The following is a 21,723-nucleotide window of genomic DNA, read 5'->3' on the forward strand; positions in this document are numbered from 1 at the left end:
CGCCCGTCTTCCTTCTGGCCCTCGAGATCTTCTGGATACATAAAACTAAATGTGATTTTTTTATGATAGGTGTTTTTAAAACAGCTCTGTTAATATAGTTTAATATAGTGTTTTAAAATCCTCCCGTTCATCTGGGCTGATTCATTGACGTCGTTGGGTTTTCCAGAAGACCCCGTTCACTCATTCACACCTCCTGGCGGTTCAAGGCACCTCGACTGGCCTCCAGTGCTTCTCCGCTCAGGGAGAACGTGCAAACGCCGCACGCGAATACAGAGAACCCTGCGACAGGCCGGCGATAAAGTCAACCGGCCGTTACGTCGACTCTCTGAGGTCAAGACAAATGCTTAAGGAAAACAAAAAACTCTTCATCATCCCACCAAAATGTGTTGCAACAGGATAAAAGTCGCCCCTTTGAAATTCTTCTTCGTCTTCGTCTCTCTTGCGTTTCCACCTTCTGCTCCTCGGGCAGTCTGCAGTCTGACCCCCGGAGCCGGTCGTGTCCTCGCTCACGCCTTCAGTCTGTAAAAGCTTCTTTGAGTGTCTGGAAAAGTGATTCAGGAGGAGAAAGTATTGATGTGGTGCCAGAAGAGAGAAAAACGTGCAGCAATCACTTAAAAAAAACAAAACAACGCATCTTGATAAGAGTGCAGGAGGGACGTCTCCTTCTTCTCTGTGGGTTTTAAGATCAGTTTTAGAAACCAAGAAATGACAGTTTGAAACCTTTATGACCAAAAGAGCCAATTTTGGTGATTTAAAAAAAAAAAAGTTTTCCATCAAAATCAGAAAAAAACACTTTGCATTCATGAAGTTTGAATTACAATTTAAGGACATTTCATAACATCTTCAGTTGTTTTCAAACCGGATTTTAGCTGTTTCATCCTCCTTTTCCAGCATTTCTCACACAATTTTGACATTTTTCCCCAAAAAATCTTCCTATTTTAGTCATTTAGCCTTTTTTTTTTAATAAATATTTTTTCAGCCTTTTTATCCAAGAAATAAAAGTCCTTTTGAAAGTGACTCTGTTTCATAAATATGATCAAAATAAGATGTTTAGGGAACGCTTCAGGAAGCTCCTATAAAAAACACACATGGTAGCACTCCTGGTCTGAGGCACTCAAATACTCTATAACTGCTATATTACTAAATGCATTTTGAAAGTGTTAGTTTTGATAAAACAAATCTAATTTAGAGATCAGTAGTTGACTTTTAATCAAGTTGGACGCCATTATCCTCCATATATCTGATAATGCTCATCGAAATATCATAGTTTAATTAATAGTTTTAATGAAACAGTTTTACTCCTCACTTAGTTCTTTCGACACGATTTTCTTTTGGTCCCAAAAAAAAAAAGACATCTCTGTGAAAAGGCATCCTCCTGACCCCCTGGCTCTTTGGCGCCCCCCATAGGTGGGCCACAACATTACAAGCCCTTGTACCAGAGGTTAAAGTGAGAACAAATGGACAGAAAACTACATTTATACATTTTTTCATCCAGAAAAGTTACTTTAATAACCATAAGAGGATTATCTATATAGTGATGATCATATACCTTGTAAATGTAAAGTCTTTAATTTAATAAAAAAAAAAATCGGTTCCAAAATTGTAAATATTTTCACAATAATAAACCAAAAATGTGTCTCGCCAATTTAAAGAGCCAAACAGCTCAATTACCTGGAACTGTAAAGGAACAATATTGATCAGGGGATATTGGGATAAGTCTTTTTTTCAGTTTTATTAAAGATTACATTAAACTGAAGTTCTTTGGGACAAACCGTGACGTTTTAAGCAGCACGTCAGGCTTCTGGAAGAGCAAGGCGTCACTTTAAAGGCTCCTCCTGCACATTTCAGGGGGTCACGGAACCTCACAAGTATGTGTGTGTGTGTGTGTGTGTGTGTGTGTGTGTGTGTGTGTGTGTGTGTGTGTGTGTGTTTACGTTGTGCGTCTGCGTACAGTGAATGTCCCCGTTTGTGTGCATTGTTCTCCATGACGGCCCAGACAGACGGTGTCTGGCCACTCGTCTGGAGCACAGAGGCGGCGGCCATGACGCAGGGCCGTGCAGATGTAGAGGCACAGAGCCGGCTCTGTACCACACACTCCGGATGAAGAGAGAGATAGGAAGGGAGGCCGGCAGACACACACACACACACACTGAGACAGACAGACAGACAGACAGTCTTTGTGCTTTCAGTTTCAATCTTTCGACTCAGAGTTGTTTCCTCCTTTAACGTCGTAGTGGCCTAAACCGGGAGCGTGCCCCCCCCCCCCCCCGACACCGGGGGACAGCGGACGGTCCAGGAGGAAACCTTGCGAGGCTTCTGATTATCTAATCAACCTGATTAGGTAATCAGAGGAGCACAAAAGCAATTAAGTCTCCGCCGCCTTTGTCCTGAATTATTCCTGAATTGACTTGCCTCATCAGCTTCTGGCAGGCGGGAGAGCAGGCCGAGCCAGGGACGGTGTGATTTTCCAAAACATACGGAGCGCCGACGTGTAACCCTTCAGCTGATGTGGAAATAGAAAATCAGCAGGATTGGATACGAGAGTTTTTTTTTTTTTTTTCCTTCTCCTCACACACACACACACACACACACACACACACACACACACACACACACACACCGGCCAAGCAATCAGCGTGGCCAGAGGTCGTCTGCGGAGCCACTTTCTGACATTTTCCAGCTGATATGAAACCCGGTGACGTCTTGTGATGAGCTGCAGGTGGAGAGAGAACGCTGCAGCCTTCAGCATCAAGTCACAGTGGAAAAAATGGTTTATTAACGTTGGATTAAAAAAATAAAAGCACATACAAGGTGCAGATAAATGCAAATCTACTTAAAATTCTTACATTCTGTGATTATTTCTTCGCTTTGCGTTGAATTGAATTATTTGTGTGGTTTTTAGCAGACGAACACTAAAAATCTCATTTAAAACTAAAATTTTTTAGCAACTTCTCTCAGGTAAGGCCATAGGAGAGTTTAATAGAAAATCTTCACATCGTTAAAACAAAGTAAAAACATTTAGTCATTACTGAAAAGACATATAAAGGCTGTCAACTAATTACAGCGTCAACTTCATTGTTTATTCATCCCAGAGTGAAATTCCCTGCAATTGTTTAAGTATTTTCTATTATGATTTATTAAGCTCCTTTAACATTATTTCTCTTTTTGAGTTATTTGAAGCTGATTTGCCACTAATAGAAATCGAAATGTTTAAAGTTCTGGAGCTTGAATAAGTTTTAAAGACTTAAACCTTAAAATGTCCTTATTATTGATGTATTACTTATAAGATCAGATAATTGCGTCGCACTGATAGTTTCCTGATTTGTTAATATAAATAAAGGAATTAAAGTACATTCCTTTTTTATGTATCTTGCTTTTAGCAAACGAGTAAAACGATTAAATATGCTTCTCGTGTGCTTGGGACAATAGCTTATTGTCTTTTCTTCACGGAAAAAGCCAATAAAATGAGCTTATTAGTTTATAAGTACGTTTCTTAAATTTGGAGAAGTTTTTTCTACTTTTTGAGTGAAAAAACAAACTTTTTAAAATATTTCTGTTGAATATTTTGTGTTTCTACAAACCGACGACAACCTAAAACCTTAAAAATGAAAAATAGATTTAATTAAAACTTATTTAAACACATAAAATGAAACTGTTTGCTGCAGTTTTGCTTCTTCAGTTTAAAAAAATCCCAGCAAACCCTTAATAAATAAATAAAACGTAATGAAGAGGCGCGCCATGCGGGTGCATCGTCATTATGGATCTTATATGCTGAATAAAAAGCTTCTTTATCAGTAAAAAGCTGTTGGAATGCTGCTGTGTGAGCTTAACCATTTAATAACAGTTCTAATTAATTCTATTCGTCCAGTTCCACTGACATGATTTCATCTTTTGAGTGAATTAAAGAGAAAAATTGAACAAGTTTAGAGATAATCGAAGCCTAATAATGGTGTGATTCTTGTGGAGTTCTGGGGCAGTGGTGGGCTTGGTATCGGACGTCCGCAGGTTCGAATCCCACTGTTGGTTCCATGAGCGTTACCCTTGACCCCCTCCAGGCCCTCGGGCACCGAGCAGCTCCTGGCTGCATGTAAAGTTAAGGTCAACTATAGGAGGGGATAAATGCAGATAAGTCATTTCCCCAAGGGATTAAAAAAAAAAAAAAAAAAAAGCAATCTTTTCTTTATTGTTTAATTCCCAACAGATTTCATCATGTCTCTTTTGTTTTCATCGTAAATGTAAAGAGAGAGAGAGAGAGAGAGAGAGAGAGGCAGAGAGTCCCCAGACGTTACATAATAAAACCTGTGTGCACAATCATAAGATATAAGAATATAACCGCGTCACGCTTGAATGCATCCTGCTTCTCGCATCAAATATGGTTATTTAAAAAAAAACAGAGTGAAGAGAGAGGGAGGGAGGGGAACCCCCCCCCCGGTCTTTCTTGGTTAAGTCAGAGATTTGGGGGGGGAAATGGCGAGGCAGCGTGACACAGACACGACCCGGGAACTTCTGCCGGGGCTGATGGGAAATTTGGAGTGACTGCGGGGTGACATGCAGGAAAAGTCATGGACGACGTCCAAGCCCCCGCTGACGTCTCATCTTCCTCCCGGTGAACGAGTGCGGCGCGTCTTTAACGTTACAGTAGGTGGAGGGATGGATGGATGGAGGGGAGGAGGGAGGGGTAACGATAGAGGGAGGGAGAGAGAGAGAGAGAGAGAGAGAGAGAGGTGGACCTCATAAAAGTCCCAAGTGCTTTTGCGCTAAGGAGGATTAAGCTGCCATATCTACCAGCGATTCTATAAGACGGGGTTAACCCCTGGCTGAACCTGCGCCGGGGTTTAGAGGTCAGGTTGAAATGTGACCGCGATGAAGATGATGATAGTGTGGCAGTTCTGCAGGAGTGTGAGAGAAGGTGATGTAAGTTCAGGTGTCGAGGTCGGGTGGAGGAGAGAAGAGTCGATGGAACTGATCCACGATACGAGACTGAGACGCTTTATTACTGCCGCGCTTTGTTCACCGTGTCGGGCCGTTTAATTCATCTGGAAAAAACCTGGTTCGTCTCGGGTGAACAAAACTTAAACCTTTACAATAAAAACTCGGCAAACAATTTAAAAGACAAACAAACCGAACACACAGTTTCGTAAATTGAAGCAGGTAGTTAAGTGACTCTCAACGTGACCGGGAACTCGCAGCTCTTTTGGTTCCGTGTGTGAAGAATTGTTTATTTTAAGCTGCTCTGTTTGTTTTAGAAGTAAAATAAAGTCAAATTCAAAAGTTTTTAAATCAGTTTGACACTAAATATTAACAAGCTGGTTGCTGCCTGGCTCCGGAATAGTTTACATATATATATATATATATATATTTGAGTCATTTAGATTTAAATGATTTCTAGAGCTAAATTCAAGGGTTTCTAAAAAAAAAAAATATATATATATTTTTTAGATGTTCAAGGTTTTTAACGTTAAATTTGAAATGAAAGTCTTCACATTTTCACATCATCCCTCAATCCCTCAATATTGAAATCCTTGATGTTATGTAATGTTTCGTTGATCTGTAATATTCAGATGCATAAAGATCCTCAAAAATAGGAGGAGAAATTTAAAATCGATTTTAATCGCACCTCTTTCTTACAAAGTTCTATGTTTTAATAGGGACATTTTGTATTTATTGCACCGATTTAAACAGAGAAGTCCCATTTGGATTTCTTTTCTAATTTCAGTCTGACAGACAATGGCTGTTTGGATCCATAGGCGATAAAACCTGACTACGCAGACCTTTTACAAAAAATAAAAGGACTTTAATGAACTGGTTTTCCTAAATTCGTCAGTTTTTTTCCAGTTTGATAAAACACAGAACATCTTGAATCCAGTGAGTGTGTGAGGGAGGAAAAGTTATTGAGACGTAGATTAGCGACTCGTTGTCGTGGAAGATTTTAACTGCACATATGAGACTTGGTGTTTTTTCGCACGGAACAAAAACTGATATTTGAATCCGTTTGGGCCTTTTGTTTTCACGCAAACAAAACGAATTAGCCGAAAACGATTATATTTGAGATACATCAAGATGAGGCTTTCAAGGTACTTTTACCTTCAAATAAGTGGGGGGAAAAAAAATCTTTCACTCCACAAGTGAAAATCGTCTTGGTAAAATTTCTTGTGATTTGGAATATTGAGATCTGAAAAACCTATTTCAAACTATATTTTACCAGTATTTTCAATCTCTGTGTCTTAGAATAAGCAACAAATGGTAAAAAATCCAAATGATCTATTTCATACAAAGAAGACCTCGGCTTGAACGACGCATGGTCTGTGTAATAAACCTAAAATAAAACCCACAAAAACAATAATTTCAAGATCTTATCGAGATATTTAAGATTCGTTTTCTTAAAACAAGTCCCTTTATCTTTCTGAAATATTACTTGTTAGTTGAATTTATGTTAGATCAAGTGGGATGCGACATTTTGACTAAAACAAAAGGAACTAGCGTTTGCAAATCTTATTTTAAAAGGCAAATTGCGGACTTCCTGTCGGATTTAGGTCGGGGGTATCAGCACGTGAATTGTAGGTCTTGACAAGACGAACAATTGAGTTTTGGTTTGATCTCTCTACGACATTCCTACGAGCTCTGGTTGCCGTTTTAGTGTTTCTAGGTGGCGCTAGAGAGCACATTTTGGCACTCTGGGCGTTAATTTTTATATTTCCATAATTCCTTTTAGGTGAATTCAGCTTGTTGTGCTTATGTGATTGGTATAACGTGTTTATTAAACACACACACACACACACACACACACACACACACACACACACACACACACACACACACACACACACACACACACACTACAGTTACTCATCCGTCACCCTCCCTCCCACATGCGGCGGAGCGCCTCATTAAAATGACATATATTTGAGTATATTTGAGTCCGTCACATACAGTTCAGTGGCCCCCGCAGTGCCTGGTACAATCCACCAGGGCAAAGTGTTTTCATTGTGTGTCGGTCACATGCCCCGGATCAGGGGGGGTCTGACCAGGGTCACGGTGGGAGCGCCAAGCCGCGGGAGGGGGTCATGGAAAGTGTGAAAGAGTCACCAGGTGTCCTTCTTAAAGACTTTAGCGCCACAATCCTGCATTTCACTTTGCATTATGGGTATTACACGGGTGTGTGTGTGTGTGTGTGTGTGTGTGTGTGTGTGTGTGTGTGTGTGTGTGTGTGTGTGTGTGTGTGTGTGTGTGTGTGTGTGTGTGTGTGTGTGTGTGTGTGTGTGTGTGTGTGTGTGTGTGTGTGTGTGTGTGTGTGTGTGTGTGTGTGTGTGTGTGTGTGTGTGTGTGTGTGTGTGTGTGTGTGTGTGTGATGATGTTTAAGTTAATGCTTTCCATCAGGGGAAGCTTAGGTCAGTTTAAGTATTTCAGAGAATCCAGGAGAGTAAAGTGATTGAAAATAACAAACGACGACGAGCAAATTTATGCATATTTAAGAGAATAAATATGAATTTTTAATTTGTTTTATTTATTTTTACTGTCACTCGTCTCCATCTTGAATCAGGCCGGGACACACGGCACAGCTTAGGTGATGTATTGAACGCACACATATGGATACCCGGTCGGGTCTTGATCTGGCTTAACCTTTCTACCTCTAGCCCAGTTCGCCGGCTCACAGCTGCCTGGATTCGCCGCGCAGGCCTCCGATTGGCTGAGCCCTGCGCCGCTCGGCAGCGGCGTAATTCACACATGCTGGCCTCATCATATCGCCCTGACCTTGAATCCACCCCTCCCCCACCCCAACCCCCTCCTCATACCTCTCTCATTTTTTATCATCCCTTTTTTTTTTAATCGTAGAACAACGCTTTTATTTCAAATTATAGGATTTATATGACTTTTAGTAGGTTTTCTATCAATATTTCAGCAAATCATAGAGATATACTTCGCTTAACTGATCAGAGAACTTTGGTTATCTTAGTAATTAACATTGAATGAGCAATTCTATATAAAAAATATTACTAACATCCTTATTTACTCTATGTTTTCGGTCAAAACTCAAACGTATATGTAGACGGATATCAGTCAGCGTTAGTTAATATGTAAACTTACACTCGATAACACACATACACAATAAATAGTGTGTGTATAGATAAGATAGACATTATATATTCATGGATGTGTGCGCGTACAAACTTTATATTTCCCAGAGTATTTGGTTTGCGTACATATCAGACTGTCGTCGGCATACAACCGAAGCAAACATTTGTTTTCCTCGGGTACAGATTTCCCTCCTCGGTAGGAACCATCGCCTCTGTTTGGAGTGCCGCGGGGAAGATTTACCAAGATGGACCGGCCTTATCCTTTGATAGCAGCTGTTTCTTTGTTATTAAGGGCATTTAAAGAATCGTTTCCTAAAGCTGAAAGGCTGGGGGGGCAAAAAAAAGGGGCCACCTGTTATTCATGGTTGATCTGGTGGATGTTTGGCCTAAAAATACCCAGATATGAAAAAAGAATTTCACTTTTAGATTCCGGGTTGTTGGTGTCGTGGCGTCCTCTCGCCCGACCTCGTCACCCGGGGCCTGGCACTTGCCCTCGCCGCCCGGAGTGCACCGGGGCCGGGTGCAGAGGGCGAGCCCGCCCGCCCGCCCGCCCGGGGCAAATGCAGGTCAGTCCAGATCCAGATCTCCCCCGGTAATCTCTGCCCCAGCGTTGAACCCTGGATCCCATTAAAAAGGATTTACATCCAATAGTGTAGATGTACCAAAGGCAGCTTTGCTTTCTTCTCCTCTCATCATTTCCCCCCTCTAATAAAAATCCCTGTAAAACACCAGAATGTTTTTTTTTTTTTTTTCTTTTTTTTTCTCCTCCTCCCTCTTTTTTCCTCCTCCCTTCTCGGGGATGGCGGCCGCGGCGTGACCAGGAGAGCGAGCCACGCCCACGGGGATTGGTCGGGAGTGTCATCCGCAGTGAAAGCCTTTTATGGGATGTGCACGTTTGGCAGGCGTCGCCGCCCGAGTGAAAATACCCAGAGAGATCTTGGCACTGATGTGGGGGGGGGGGGGTAGATCCACACTGGGTAGTAGGGGGAGGGGGAGGATGCCCCAGCGACCCTGATCGTTTCTACTTATCCACCCCTCCCCCCCCCGTATCAGCCATCTTATCTCCATCTCCACTATCTGCTGCCCGCCGGCTGTTTGGGGTCTTTGCAGTGAGACTTGCTGGCGTCGGTCTTCCCCCTCTGAGCTGCGGGATCCTCTCCGATCTCATTATTTGGAGCTGAAACTATGATCTCACTGGCCCTGGCAGAAGCTTGAGCCCGCCTCCACGGCGCGGTGATACGGAGGCGAGGATCTCCTCCACCGGCCAAGGTTCAGAGACTCACTGCACTGGTCCTGGAGGAACAGTGGAGCTCCGTGTGGTCGACGGAGACGTCTTGGGCGTTTTTAACTCGGAACCATAAAGAGACTCCTGATCTCCTCTTTGAAACGACAGTTTGAAACAGAAACCTGAGTTTATGGTTTTAAACTGTAACATTGTCATTTATATCTCATTAGTTTCATAGAGTTTAATTAGTATTGAATCATAGTACTAATGATGATAGAAGTAATTTAGTAGTTTCTACTGCTTTTTTCTTGGTCTTCCTCCACTATAACTACTGATACTTCCACTACTTCTTTCACTTTCTTCTTCTTTGTCTTTATCTTCTTTGTTTCATCGTCGTCTTTTCTGATTCTTGATCTTTGTTTTTATCTCCTTCTCCATCTTCTGAAACTCACCTTTCATGTCGGCCTTGTATGTGAGAGTCACGATAATGATAATAATAATACTTCTTATTTAATGTGCTTTTCCCAAAATAATTGTTTTCTTTCACAATGAAGTAAAATTTTCATACATTTGTATGCTTTAGAAACATTTATCTATAGTACTACTGTCACAAATTTTTCCTTTTTAATCTAATATTACTGATACATCCTATTTTTATTTTCCTTTAATCTATTTTAAACTGTTTTCAGGCCCGTAACGATCCTATGAATGAAGATTAATGGATTAACGACATCCCATCTCAAAATTGCAGTTAATATATGTAATTATTACCCTTTAGAGGATCCAGCTATTGGACCCTACCTTTTTTCTTTGTACACTTTTTTTTGATGGAACTTGCGTCATAGACGAGTTGGTCATCAACACCGGCAGCCTTCGTCTTTGTAAAGCTCGCTCGCCTCATGTGTTGCTTCTTTGGAGTTAAGATTCCTTTTTTTTTTTTTTTTTTTCTGTGCTGGATTGCAGCAACTAGACCTACTATTCACCGCCGACCCTGGAACATCCTCCCTGCATTTTTTGTGTCGTCTGTTGCCGTTATTAGTTGACGTACAATAAAGCGCTTGCAGACGAGCAGCGGGGGAGAGCCGAATGCCAGAATGCCGCAGGTCACCGGCAAATTAAACACAAGCGAAGTTTGGTGACCGTTTGACATTCAGTTATTCTCGCGGGTTTTCTAACAACGGCTTCAGCGTCAATTTTGTGGATCGTGAGAGTTAATAGCAGTGTTGAGGGAATTATTGCTCCTAACAGCTGATTATGAAAGTAGTTGCTCAGTCCTGCAGACGTCTTAAGGGCCATTGTGACTGACGTAGGAGCTCAGTTTCCCTGCTTTCTGCTGGTTTTTAAATCGTTTACTGACCTTAAACCGTTGAGGAGAGGAGCCTGTAGTGGCTTCCTGAACCTCTCACAAAATGACATGTCATCTTGTTTTCATTTTCAATGGAATTTTCAACTCAAAGTACAAATAAAATTGGAGAAATTATAAAAAAAACCCAAAGCTAACAGCTATAAAAAAACAACCCTAAAATTACAAAGATTTCTCAAAGAAAAAAGTTGAAAAAAAACAACACAAAATTGCTTAAAAAAACATCCAAAATGGTTAAAACAGCGACACTGTCAAAATTGTCTAATAAAAAATTGCACAAAAGAAGGTTAAATCCTAAATCGGGTCCAAAAACGTCTGAAAAGATCATGAAATCTTCACCGTCCTAAATTATAAATAAAACTTCATCAGTGCAACACAAGTTTATTTTCATATATCAAAGCCTCATTTTAAAGGTTCGAACGTGTTTTTTAGGCTCCAGTTAAAGGAGATTTTTGGTGGAAAGTCTTAAAAATGGCCGTTGTGGTCACAAAGGTTTCAGACCTCTAGTCTGGATGTTACGGTTGTGAGAAATCAAACCACGATAGCAGTGGGAGGATAGGAATATAAATGTTGTAGCTTCCTTTTCTCTGAGCGGAATTTATCTCTTCCTTGTGCTAGTTGGTTACAAGTGGTTATAAAGTCTTCAACCGTGAACAATTATAAAGACGTATTATAGCTGCTGAAGTCGTCACCTTTCGATTTACATTAGATTTTTGTGACCAAAATGTGAATTTTAATCAAATACAAAGTAGTTTTACCCTTCTATATTCTAATGTAAGAAGAGAAAACACAACATCCATCTGGTTTCTCGGCCAATCTCACTCTAAATGTGGCGTTATGTGCAGTATGAAGACATCCCAAGTGAGACAGGCGATTTAAAATAACTTCAGGAGTTACTAATTTACAGTAACGCTGAGGAGAAATCACCTCACCGTTTTTTCTTGAGAGGCACTTTCTTTGTGGCGGTTCTTTGAAGTGAAGGCGAGATTTTATTTGGAAATCCCCTTTATAATCTAAGCAGGTCACATGACGTGTGTGTGTGTGTGTGTGTGTGTGTGTGTGTGTGTGTGTGTGTGTGTGTGTGTGTGTGTGTGTGTGTGTGTGTGTGTGTGTGTGTGTGTGTGTGTGTGTGTGTGTGTGTGTGTGTGTGTGTGTGTGTGTGTGTGTGTGTGTGTGTGTGTGTGTGTGTGTGTGTGTGTGTGTGTGTGTGTGTGTGTGTGTGTGTGTGTGTGTGTGTGTGTGTGTGTGTGTGTTCTCTCTGGTTCCTGCTGCGTGCCGACATTGTTCATCTGTTCTGTGAGAGCAGGTAGTGCGGCCGCTTCGCTGCCGACAGCGTCTAAAGAAAGTTTTAAAATCAAATATTGCCATTGTTATGGAGGCAAACTTGCGTAACATTCGCAGGCTTACGCGTTTCTGCTGTTACAGGAGTTTCCCTTTAAGTCGTCTGCTGCCAATCCCCACTTATCAGGGATTAGGTGGCTGGATTTCTACGAAAATTCATCAGGGGGCTCATGGAAAGTCTGTGTGGGTGTAAATAACTTTCAGTGTGAGAGTAGATTACTTAACACTGTCTGTGTTTGACAAGTCACAAACGGTGTTCACCTTTTGTCACACAAAGCTACCGAAACTTTGATACTTCAATTCATTTGGAGTAAAAGTACAGAGTACACAGAAATTTGACAGGGTTTTAAAGAAAAGGAGGAAAAGTTCTGTTTTGTATAATTCAAGTGAAAATGGGAACGTTGCTCATTTATGTGAAAACGACGCTCGGAGTAGATGGACAATCTAGTGTCACGACTCTCAGTCCATATTCTCCTGGGACTTGGTGCTTTTATTTTGACAGTCACCATAAAAACAATCCAACTCCATTGTCTGTACGTACAAGTGTCCGTGTTCTCCCACTGTTGTTGTTGATAGCGGATTGTTCTCTGCATGCATGTGTGTGTGCGGTTTCCTTTACAAAAACAAACAACAGCACCCACTAGTGGCCAAACATGAAAACTAGATCAATTTCAGCATTTCGGCAGAAACTTTACTGAAACTAAAATGCAAAGACTTGATGTTGTCGTGTAAACAGGGCCGTCGTCCGCAAAGATCACAATTATTACATCTCTCACTAACGCTTGTTTAAATTGTCCGATCCAAGTGAATAATTAAAAGTTTGCCCTTGTATTTCTTTCTTTCGCCGGGGAGAAAAAAAACCCCATCATATTGCCTCGTGTGGACAAGGCCTCAATCCTTTGCTGAGGAATTAGTTGTAATCTTCAAACTTGTCATGACTGAATTCCAAAAACGAGTAGAAATGGTTTCCCCCGGCTGCCCCGGCCTCCTCCGCCTGCCGACGCTGCGCTGCATCTCGGTCACGGCTGGTCTTTGCATTTTTCATGCGTGTGATTCCTCTGCGTGGTTTCTCTCCGTGCGGCGACCTCGCTGTGGCCTCCAATCAACGTCCCACCCAGCCCCAACTTTTCCACACGCTATACATTAAAGCCACGCTGCACTGCATCAATTAAACATGGCCGACAAGGACAGGCAGAGTTCAGCGGGCTTTTTTTCTTCTTCTTCTTCTTCTTCTTCTTCTTCTTCTTCTCTCAATCTGCTGCCGGTGGCGTGACGGCTCGTGTGCTGAAGCTCTTCATCTTGCTGTCATGAGAGAGAACGGCGGTGCAGATATTAGTGACAAGTTTATGAGTATTTTAGATATTTATCCCTTCTTTTTTCTACACGAAAACTCGGCTTGTGGCATTTCCATAACCTTTAAATTTCCCTTCTTCCATATTAAAAAAACAACTTTGCTCTTCTTTGTGCCTCGGCTTGTAGCTGAACCACCGCTCCCACCGTGGCGTGCACTTCCCGTCCCGCGGCGACGCGTATTCTTTGCGCGTTCGCGGCACGAGAGGCAGTTAAAGTCCGAGGGAATGTTCCCGATCCGATGTGCAGAGACTTGATCCAATGGCTGCTTCCGAGGGGGGATTACAGTATCTGCACGGACTCGTGCGTGTACGAGGTGTTGCGTGCTTTTACCGCTGGCATCTGCGAGCGCACAGATCATGCCACATTGAGGATGTGCGTCAGGCAGGGGTCGCCGAGAAGTCAGTCACACCACCACCGCCACTTCTTTCGGGCATGTGAGGAGGCTGCATGATAACATGTGAACAGCGCAGCTCAAATTAGACTCATGTGAAGCTCGTTAAAGGGACGGTGTTGGAAAAAAAAAAAAAACACATGAAGAGGCTTAACGTTTTCACTTTGTTTATCCGTGAAACTGAAAGAGTTGCTTTCTCATAAAATATGTTAATCAGTTATACAACTAGGGCGTTGTATTTGACACTATTACTAACCGCAACGTGGCTGGACTATATATAAAACATTGTTTTCTAGTTTTTCCATTCAAGATTATTGATGTGACCTGATCACTGTTGCTGTTGTTGTGTCGCCTTCTGCAGCTTCTGTTCTTTCACTGAGTCTCTGAATCGTCCTCAGAGAGGCGCAGAAAATATATTCTTAGGTAGAGATACTTGGGGGGAAAAGAAATATTTAAATAGAACGAAATCCTGTGGCGAAGCACGAACAGGCCATGTGGTTAATTTCCACCTCTACTAACAACTGGCCATCGCTGGTGGATCAAATATGAGGCTCGTCTATTTGAAACTATGACATGAGAAGATTAACTGCAGCACATTTTCCAATAAGAACTTAAAATGTCCCAATATAATTGGAATATGAAATAATTTATTTGACCTACTGTGGATTAAGTGCTCTGGTCATACGTGTCCCCATATCCTCTGTATGAGATCTCAGAAGTGAAGAAGGTCCGTCATCTCCTTCACTTGCTTGCGCCACTTTTCACTGATCGTGTGCTCATACAGACGACTCAGAGATTTTCCCTTCATGGTGTCATGCGGGGAAATAACCACTCCTCCCGGTGGTGGACACTCACTCTGACCCTTCCACGGGTAGATAAAAACTTACAAAGATTACTGATATAATGAATAAATTCAGTGGAATGTGAGTGACAGTGTTTCTATGAGCCGTAGCGACAAATCCACCGTAAACACTGAGGAGACGTGGACAGACACAAACACAGCCTGTTCTCAGTAGAGCTCAGTAGAGGGACTTTTAGACTGGCTGAAATTCAGACCAAGGTTGGATTTGGGGAAATACACTGAATACAATATTGTTGTGCCTCTGACACTGATAAACGTGAGACTTGTGGGACACCGCTGATCTTTCCACTGTGTGTTTTGGTTGTCGCAGGTCAAAGTCTGGTTCCAAAACCGCCGCACCAAACAGAAGAAGGACACCACCAAGGATTCGGACAAGCGCTCGTCCTCCACGTCCGAGTCTTTGGCCACCTGCAACATCCTGCGCCTCCTGGAGCAGGGCCGCCTGCTCTCGGGCCCCGCCCCTCCGCCCAACCCCCTCCTGGGGCCGCCGGGTCACCCGGTGAACGGCTCCCTGCTGGGCAGCCCGGGCGGGGGCTCCTCCACCTCTCCGGGGATGAGCAGTAGCACGCCTCCCAACTCCCTACCGGGCGGGACTTTCGGGCTGTCGCTGCCCTCGCTGGGCGGCACCCCGCCGTCACCGCGCCTCGGCGTCCCGCCGCCGCACTCCCTCTGCTTCTCCATGCCGCTGCTGGGGGGCGCTCATCACGAACTGACGTCCGCCTACGGCTGCGGCTCCTCGGCCTTTGAGCCGTACATGCGGCTGGACAGGAAGGAGGCGGACCTGGGCGGGAAGAAGACGGTTTCCTAAGTACCGTGTCCCCCCCCTTTTCTTTTTCCCCGGGATGACGGGGAGACGGGGACTCGTCTTCACGAGAACTTTCTCCCTCCGTCTCTCACCCGCCATCCGTTTGACACTCGAGCCGCTGCCGACACGAGCACCGGATCAGGAGAAATGCGATCGATGGAGAGCCAGTCGTCTTTCTCGCCGCGCCATTTTGTGCCACACAAAATGGTGAAAAAGGACTTGACGTGGCAGAAAGTGAAGACTTCACTCTCCCACAAAAAAAAAAAAAACTAACTTGTGAATTTTTGCAAAAATGCTGTGTGTGTATGTTGCGTGATCTCTGACAGACAGATGATTTCATCACCGCTCTCTTTGCAGTGGTTTTAAGTGACGCTTCACTCTTTGTCCTGTGAGTTTGTATGTATGTGTGTGTGTGTGTGTGTGTGTGTGTGTGTGTGTGTGTGTGTGTGTGTATGTATGTGTGTGTGTGTGTGTGTGTGAGATCGTTCTCTCTATACAGGCCTTCATTTACTGTTCAGGAAAAAAAATATACTTGACATGGATGGTTCGGATGGAATCGTTGTCTGAATGACAAGAAACAGCAGTATGTACACATTTCTATTCCTGTACAAGTGGCCATGTTTGATTTTAGTTGATGTGCTATCACGATAGGAAGAAACACTGGAGTAAACAGAAAAAAAAACAAAAAAAAAAAGAGAAATCGTAGCATTTTAATATCAAGTCTGTTTGGTGTCCAGCCGTAGGTTTTTTTTTTTTTGTTTCGTAATTTCTTTATTTGGTTGTGTTTGTGTATGAAACAGTACGTGGTAGGATCTGGACAAATGGTGCAAAATCACATATCTGGATCCGATAGTTGAATTTAAACACAAGCGAGAAGAAAGTCGCCGGACGGAGTGTGAGAGGATGGAGCGTTGGAGTCGAGGTCAGGCTGCCAGGGACAAAACCTCTCAACCAAGATTCATGGACGTCACAGTTTCCTCTACAAGATTTCTTTTTTATTGGGGTTTTTTTCGACCAGAAAATTGCTCTTTTGTGTCTCTTCCCACATGGAGGTCAGAACCTGGCTGATAACAAATTTGACAGAGATTTGGCTCTTTGTCAAAAAAAACTATTCCTCTCTATTTCACCCAACGTGGTCCAAATCCAGATTTTCTGCTCATATTTTGTTCTTTTAAAAGACAGCGTGATCAACACAAATCACATTCTATTATTCACTTCAGTCTCATGAATCATTTCTGATTATACTGTGGAGGAGCTGAGAAATGCACAAAAATGGTAGCGTGAACGTCGTCAGAGACCTGGTCACTTTCAGATCCCTCTGCCGGAACATTTAGCACCATTTTCTGGTGAAACCCTTAGACGCTCTCATGAACTTTGCATTTATCGGTCTTGGCCTTCTCGTCGGACGTCGACGCGAGCCCATCGCCCGTCCCGAAGCGCCCGCCGTTCTCGTAAAGAAGCCCCGCCCAGCTGCTGTTGGAGAACCACACGTTCTCTCCGAATGTTCTTAGGTTTTTTTTTTGGTTTTTCTCGTTCCCACGGTGTCCTTCAATCACAGATGAGATGATTTGGTGTGGTTTAGCAACTATCCAGAAAACTTGAATTTACTGAGCATTTGGCAGCACTGAGTCGGAGCGTTGTGGTTTTCAAGTGTTCAGGGTTTGATGGACGTTTTGCTCAAGGGTCCACTGTGGTGTGTGTGTGTGTGTGCGTGTGTGTGTGTGTGTGTGTGTAGCTGTACGGTTCCCCATCTAAATCTCTTGACAGATTCAAACCAGCGTTTTCTAGTTTATTGCAGTAACATTTTGGTTTTTCTGGAACTTGTCAATGAATAAGCTAAATGATCTGACATGAAATGTATCACACAAACTAACTTGTAGTGCGACTCCTCACAGGTCTCATATCATATAGTGGTTTTTTTAAACAGTTTCACATCGTTGTCAGAGGTCCAACAACATTGTGTTCAGTGTATTTCCCCAGATCCAGCCTTGGTCCTGAATTTCAGCCTAAAAGTCCCTCTAGGGAGCTCTACTGAGAACAGGCTGTTTCTGTGTCTGTACCTTTAAATGCTAATGAGCTGTGTCTGTCCACGCCTATTTTATGTTTGTTTTTCGGTAGAGTTTGCAAGGAGGAAAAAAAATGGTGCCAGCTTGTAATTTTGAATGGCAGAGCTCATCTCCAAGTGTGAAACTGAGGATCCACTACCAGAGCGAGCAGTTACTTCCCCCACGTGATGTCATAAAGGGAAAATCTGTGATTCGCCTGTATGAGCACATATTTGCTAAAAAGCAAACGAGGGAGATGATAGATTTTCTTCATAGGCTACGGGGAGACACATTACTGTTAGAAAGTCAATTTTGCATAATACAGGACCTTTAAATCTCCTCAGTATCCCCCCCCCCCCCCCCCCATCATCAAGGCCACCGCTTTCCAACTTTTAACGATAATAATTGCCAGAGACATTGAAATGACTTGCGGCTGGGATGAAACATGACATCGAGGACTCGCTGTTTGATAGATTTGCTTTCGTAATTGTGAATTTGCCGAAAATGACGAGCGCACCGATCCCAGTGTCGTCGCTCAGCCTTCACCCGAGGACGCCACAAACTAAAGTACCACATGAGAAAGTCTTTGCTGTTTTAAATTTTCTAGTTTTTTCCATGCTTTCATGTTCCCTCCCGACTGTTGCCACCGCCTCCTGTCCTGCCACGCGTTGCCCCGAGCTTCCCTCAAACTGCCCCGCGTTGAAAGCACCTTACGTCTCGAGGCGTCGAAACAGGCGTCCTGTTTCCAGCTTTTTATTCGACTCTTCCCTGAGAATACACGGCGCTCCTCGCTCTAGCTGGAGTCGTATTTTGAAGTCATTCTATTCTAATGATTGGGAGTTTCACAATAAAATGCCGAAATGCCCTTTCAGTTGACGGATGTGAAGTTAAATTCACCTCCGTGTGTTCGGATTGAGAAAAAGCGATGAGAGAAAAGCGGCAGGGATCAGCTGTTCCATTTCTCTCCTCCCCATCAGACGCCATTTGTTGAGGTTCCCTTGTTGTCCAAAGAAAATCAAACTCACCTGCAAGAACCTGCGTTTCGCACCAGTTTGCCCTCAATTTGAACGTGTCAAAAGCACCGCAGCCGCCCCCCCCACCCCCACCCCCTTCCCCTTTTCATGTATCTTTTCATTTCTACACTTTCCCCTCGCCGCGAGGCGTCGAACATCTTCATTCTCCCCCCTCCGATTCCCTTTTCTCTCGAGCTCGCCGGGGGTGGCTCGACTCGCATTAGAACGGACACTGCTATGACATCAATTTAGAGCTTTGCTTCCAAGTAAAGGCCAGGCTGTGTCTCCAAACAGCCGAGCGCGTTCTCCAGCTGCAGCTGAGAGGTTCTGACCTCGGCCTATGAGCGCCCGCCGCCTGCCGGCTCTCTGGGCCTTTTTACACCCGTGTAGCGGCGGCTGGTGATTTGTTGTTGTTGTTGTTGTTGTTGTCGTCGTTGTGTTCAGACCCCGGCCGCGCTGTGGAAAAAAAAAAAAAGAAAAAAAAGAAAAGAAAAAGCCTGTTATCTCCTCGCGGCTCTTTGCAGCGCCGCACCTGTGCTGCTGTTGAACACTGTATTATTTTCTATAAGCACCATCCATAATTCACACGCTCCGGCATCAAATATTGAGCAGAGAGATGGAGCTGAGAGGTCAGGAGGCTTCCTTCTCATGTGAGGCTGCTGTACTCTTTCACACCCCCCCCCCCCCCCCCTCCCCTCCCCTTATTTCTTCTTCTTGTGTGTGTGTGTGTGTGTGTGTGTGTGTGTGTGTGTGTGTGTGTGTGTGTGTGTGTGTGTGTGTGGAGATATGTGGCTGCACGAGCTGGTGAACACTAGATCTCTTAATTGGCCAAACTTGAGTATCGTGTTTAAAAAAACAAAACAAAAAAAAAAAAAAGAAACCATCGACGCTGAGATCTTTGGCCACGTTTCCCCTCGACGTTCAGCTCCTGTTTCCCCTCCGTCACCGTGCGCGCTGGTGTTTTGTGATGTAGATTCTGCAGTTGCCGTTTTCGTGCGTTCAGCCCCGGTGGGCGAAGGAGCGAGAAGCCTCCTGTCCTCCGGGCGAAAAGAGAAGGAAACAATGTAAAGCCTTGCATCCATTAAAACAAAGCCTTCAGTCGTTCTTTATCTTTTCTTTAATTTTCCGGGGATTAGTTTCTTCGCTTCTTCTCTTCGCCGGTCTTCTTTTCTTTTGCAGCCGAGTAGAAGTGTTGCTACACTTTTTTTGGAAGAAAAAAAACAAAAGAACATCACGAGCCGCGTGGCTCCAGAGTCCTTTGAGATTGTGTGAAAATACTTCAAAACAAACCGATTCTGCTTGGTTTACTTTTCTTTTCTCGTCATTATGCACAGCTAAGGTCCCGCTGAGGCCCGGACTTCTTTTCTTTGAGCAGTAAAACTTAATGTCAAGCGAATGGCACCAGCTACTACTTATGATGAACAAACTCTATGTACATAGATATAAATTTATACATAAATATATATAAATGGGTCTTTGCACAAGTTATCTCCATGTCTGCTCCGTGTGATTTTAACAGGAAAAACAAAATGTGAAAGAAACTTCAGAAAGAAAAAAAAAAAAAGACTTTATATATGCTTTACAATTCCTTGTCTCATTAACATTTTGCACTTATTTAAAGAGGCTTACTTCTGTTTTCTGGGCTGACAGAGCTGTTTTCACGCTCGGCCAAGATATTGTACAATATGTATATGTATTTTTATTCATATGCATATAAATATATGTCTATGTACTTTGCCTCCTGTGTCGTTTTCTCCTCCTCTCATCTTCAAGGCTGAAAAATGGAGCCGATCTTAATATTTCATCTAATAAAAGTCCTTTTAGTTGACCTTTTTATTTTTTATTTTTTGGGGGGGCAGGTGAAAACATTGTATTTGTATTTGTAATCAGTGGAGAAAATCTGCAAACTGACGTCTGGGCTGTTTCTCTATTCACTCTGAGGATATTGGATGTGCATTTGCTTGCTTGCAGCTTTATTAAAAAGCCTTGGCCTCGTCCTGCGAGCGAAGCGAAAACATCGGGGCAGTGGACGCTTCACCTTCTCAGGTCTTTTCTGTGGAGGTGCCGCCTTTAAATTCCTCACTCGTTTAATTATGTTTTGGCTCTCGTGGTGGCACACAAAGACTGAACTGACATGCCCTTGGGACACTAATTGGTTGAGAGTTAACAGCACAGAAAGTAAAAATGACTCAATTCGGCACTGTGAGAAGAAAATCTGCTCTTTTTTTTATTAAATGGCACAAAATTTTGTGGAAGCGTTTGACTGCGGGTGACATCGTGAAAGTTATTTACATTTTACTCTGAGGGGATCAGCTTTTGGTGTGAAAGATCATAAAAACAGGAAATGAATCAGTTGATTTTTTTTTTTATCTATGAAAAAGTACATTTTCATAATTTCTGTTTAAAAGTTTTTAAAATTTCTGTTTTTCTCATTGGATTTCTGTAAAAAAAACAGCAACATGCTATTAAGTCTCACTTTTCACGAAAGAAGCACCGTAAATATGACAGATAAAAGCATTCGGCATATGTTTAAAACCAAAATTTTGCTTAAGTTTATCATGGTATTTTCACATTAAAAGCATCATTTGTGAACTGACTGAAAGAACAGAGCAATGGTTAAAAACAAACATAAAAAAAAACAACATACCAGCAGAACCGATGTTAAGCCCAAAATGTATTTGTATGCCTGTCATCGATGTAAAACCATTAGTTTGAAAGAAACAGGAAGAAATTCAGAAAATCCCATAAAATCAAACGGAAGCATTAAAACATTTTCCACTTTCAAGATCTTTGACATTGGAAAGATTTCCAAACCTTCTCTTTAACAGGTCGGCAATGCTAGAAGAGACAGTTTGGACACTCGTAAAAAGATAAAACATTAATTTAGTAAAGCTTTATTTCAATTACATTTTAGTTCAGGGGCCACATGAAGCCCAATTTCATCTTGAGTGGGCCGGACTGGTAAAATAGTGCCACAATATCCTTCAAATTAAAGGTTTTTCTTTGTTATAGTTTCTTTAAAGGGGACATATCATGCTAAATCCACTTTTTTAGCCCTTAAATGCATTTTGTTGTATATTTAGAGTGTTTAGAAGTACAGAAAAGTTCAAAGTAGTCTCTTCAGGTGCTCCGTTGATATCTTTATATTCTGTTTTGGTCATATTTTGCGATCGGTTTCGATTTTTCTATTCTCTATTACGTTTTTTGAACAATGACGTCACAGTATTCTCAGCGGAACTGCCAAATTAGG

The 21,723-nt window shown here is 42.7% G+C and overlaps 1 protein-coding gene across 1 annotated transcript in view; it reads left to right on the forward strand.

Annotated features, from left to right (window-relative positions):
• The window catches only part of vax2 (ventral anterior homeobox 2), a 28,129-nt gene extending 12,459 nt beyond the window's left edge, over positions 1-15,670 (forward strand). Inside the window, exon 3 of the mRNA XM_080486252.1 lies at positions 14,921-15,670. Coding sequence (XP_080342378.1) covers positions 14,921-15,418 — 498 coding nt within the window. The 3' untranslated portion in view covers positions 15,419-15,670. The remainder of the gene's footprint in view (positions 1-14,920) is intronic.
• Positions 15,671-21,723: the final 6,053 nt, after the last annotated feature.

The sequence above is a fragment of the Lipophrys pholis genome (genome assembly GCF_963383615.2).
Source record: "Lipophrys pholis genome assembly, chromosome: 18".
Taxonomy (NCBI): domain Eukaryota; kingdom Metazoa; phylum Chordata; class Actinopteri; order Blenniiformes; family Blenniidae; genus Lipophrys; species Lipophrys pholis.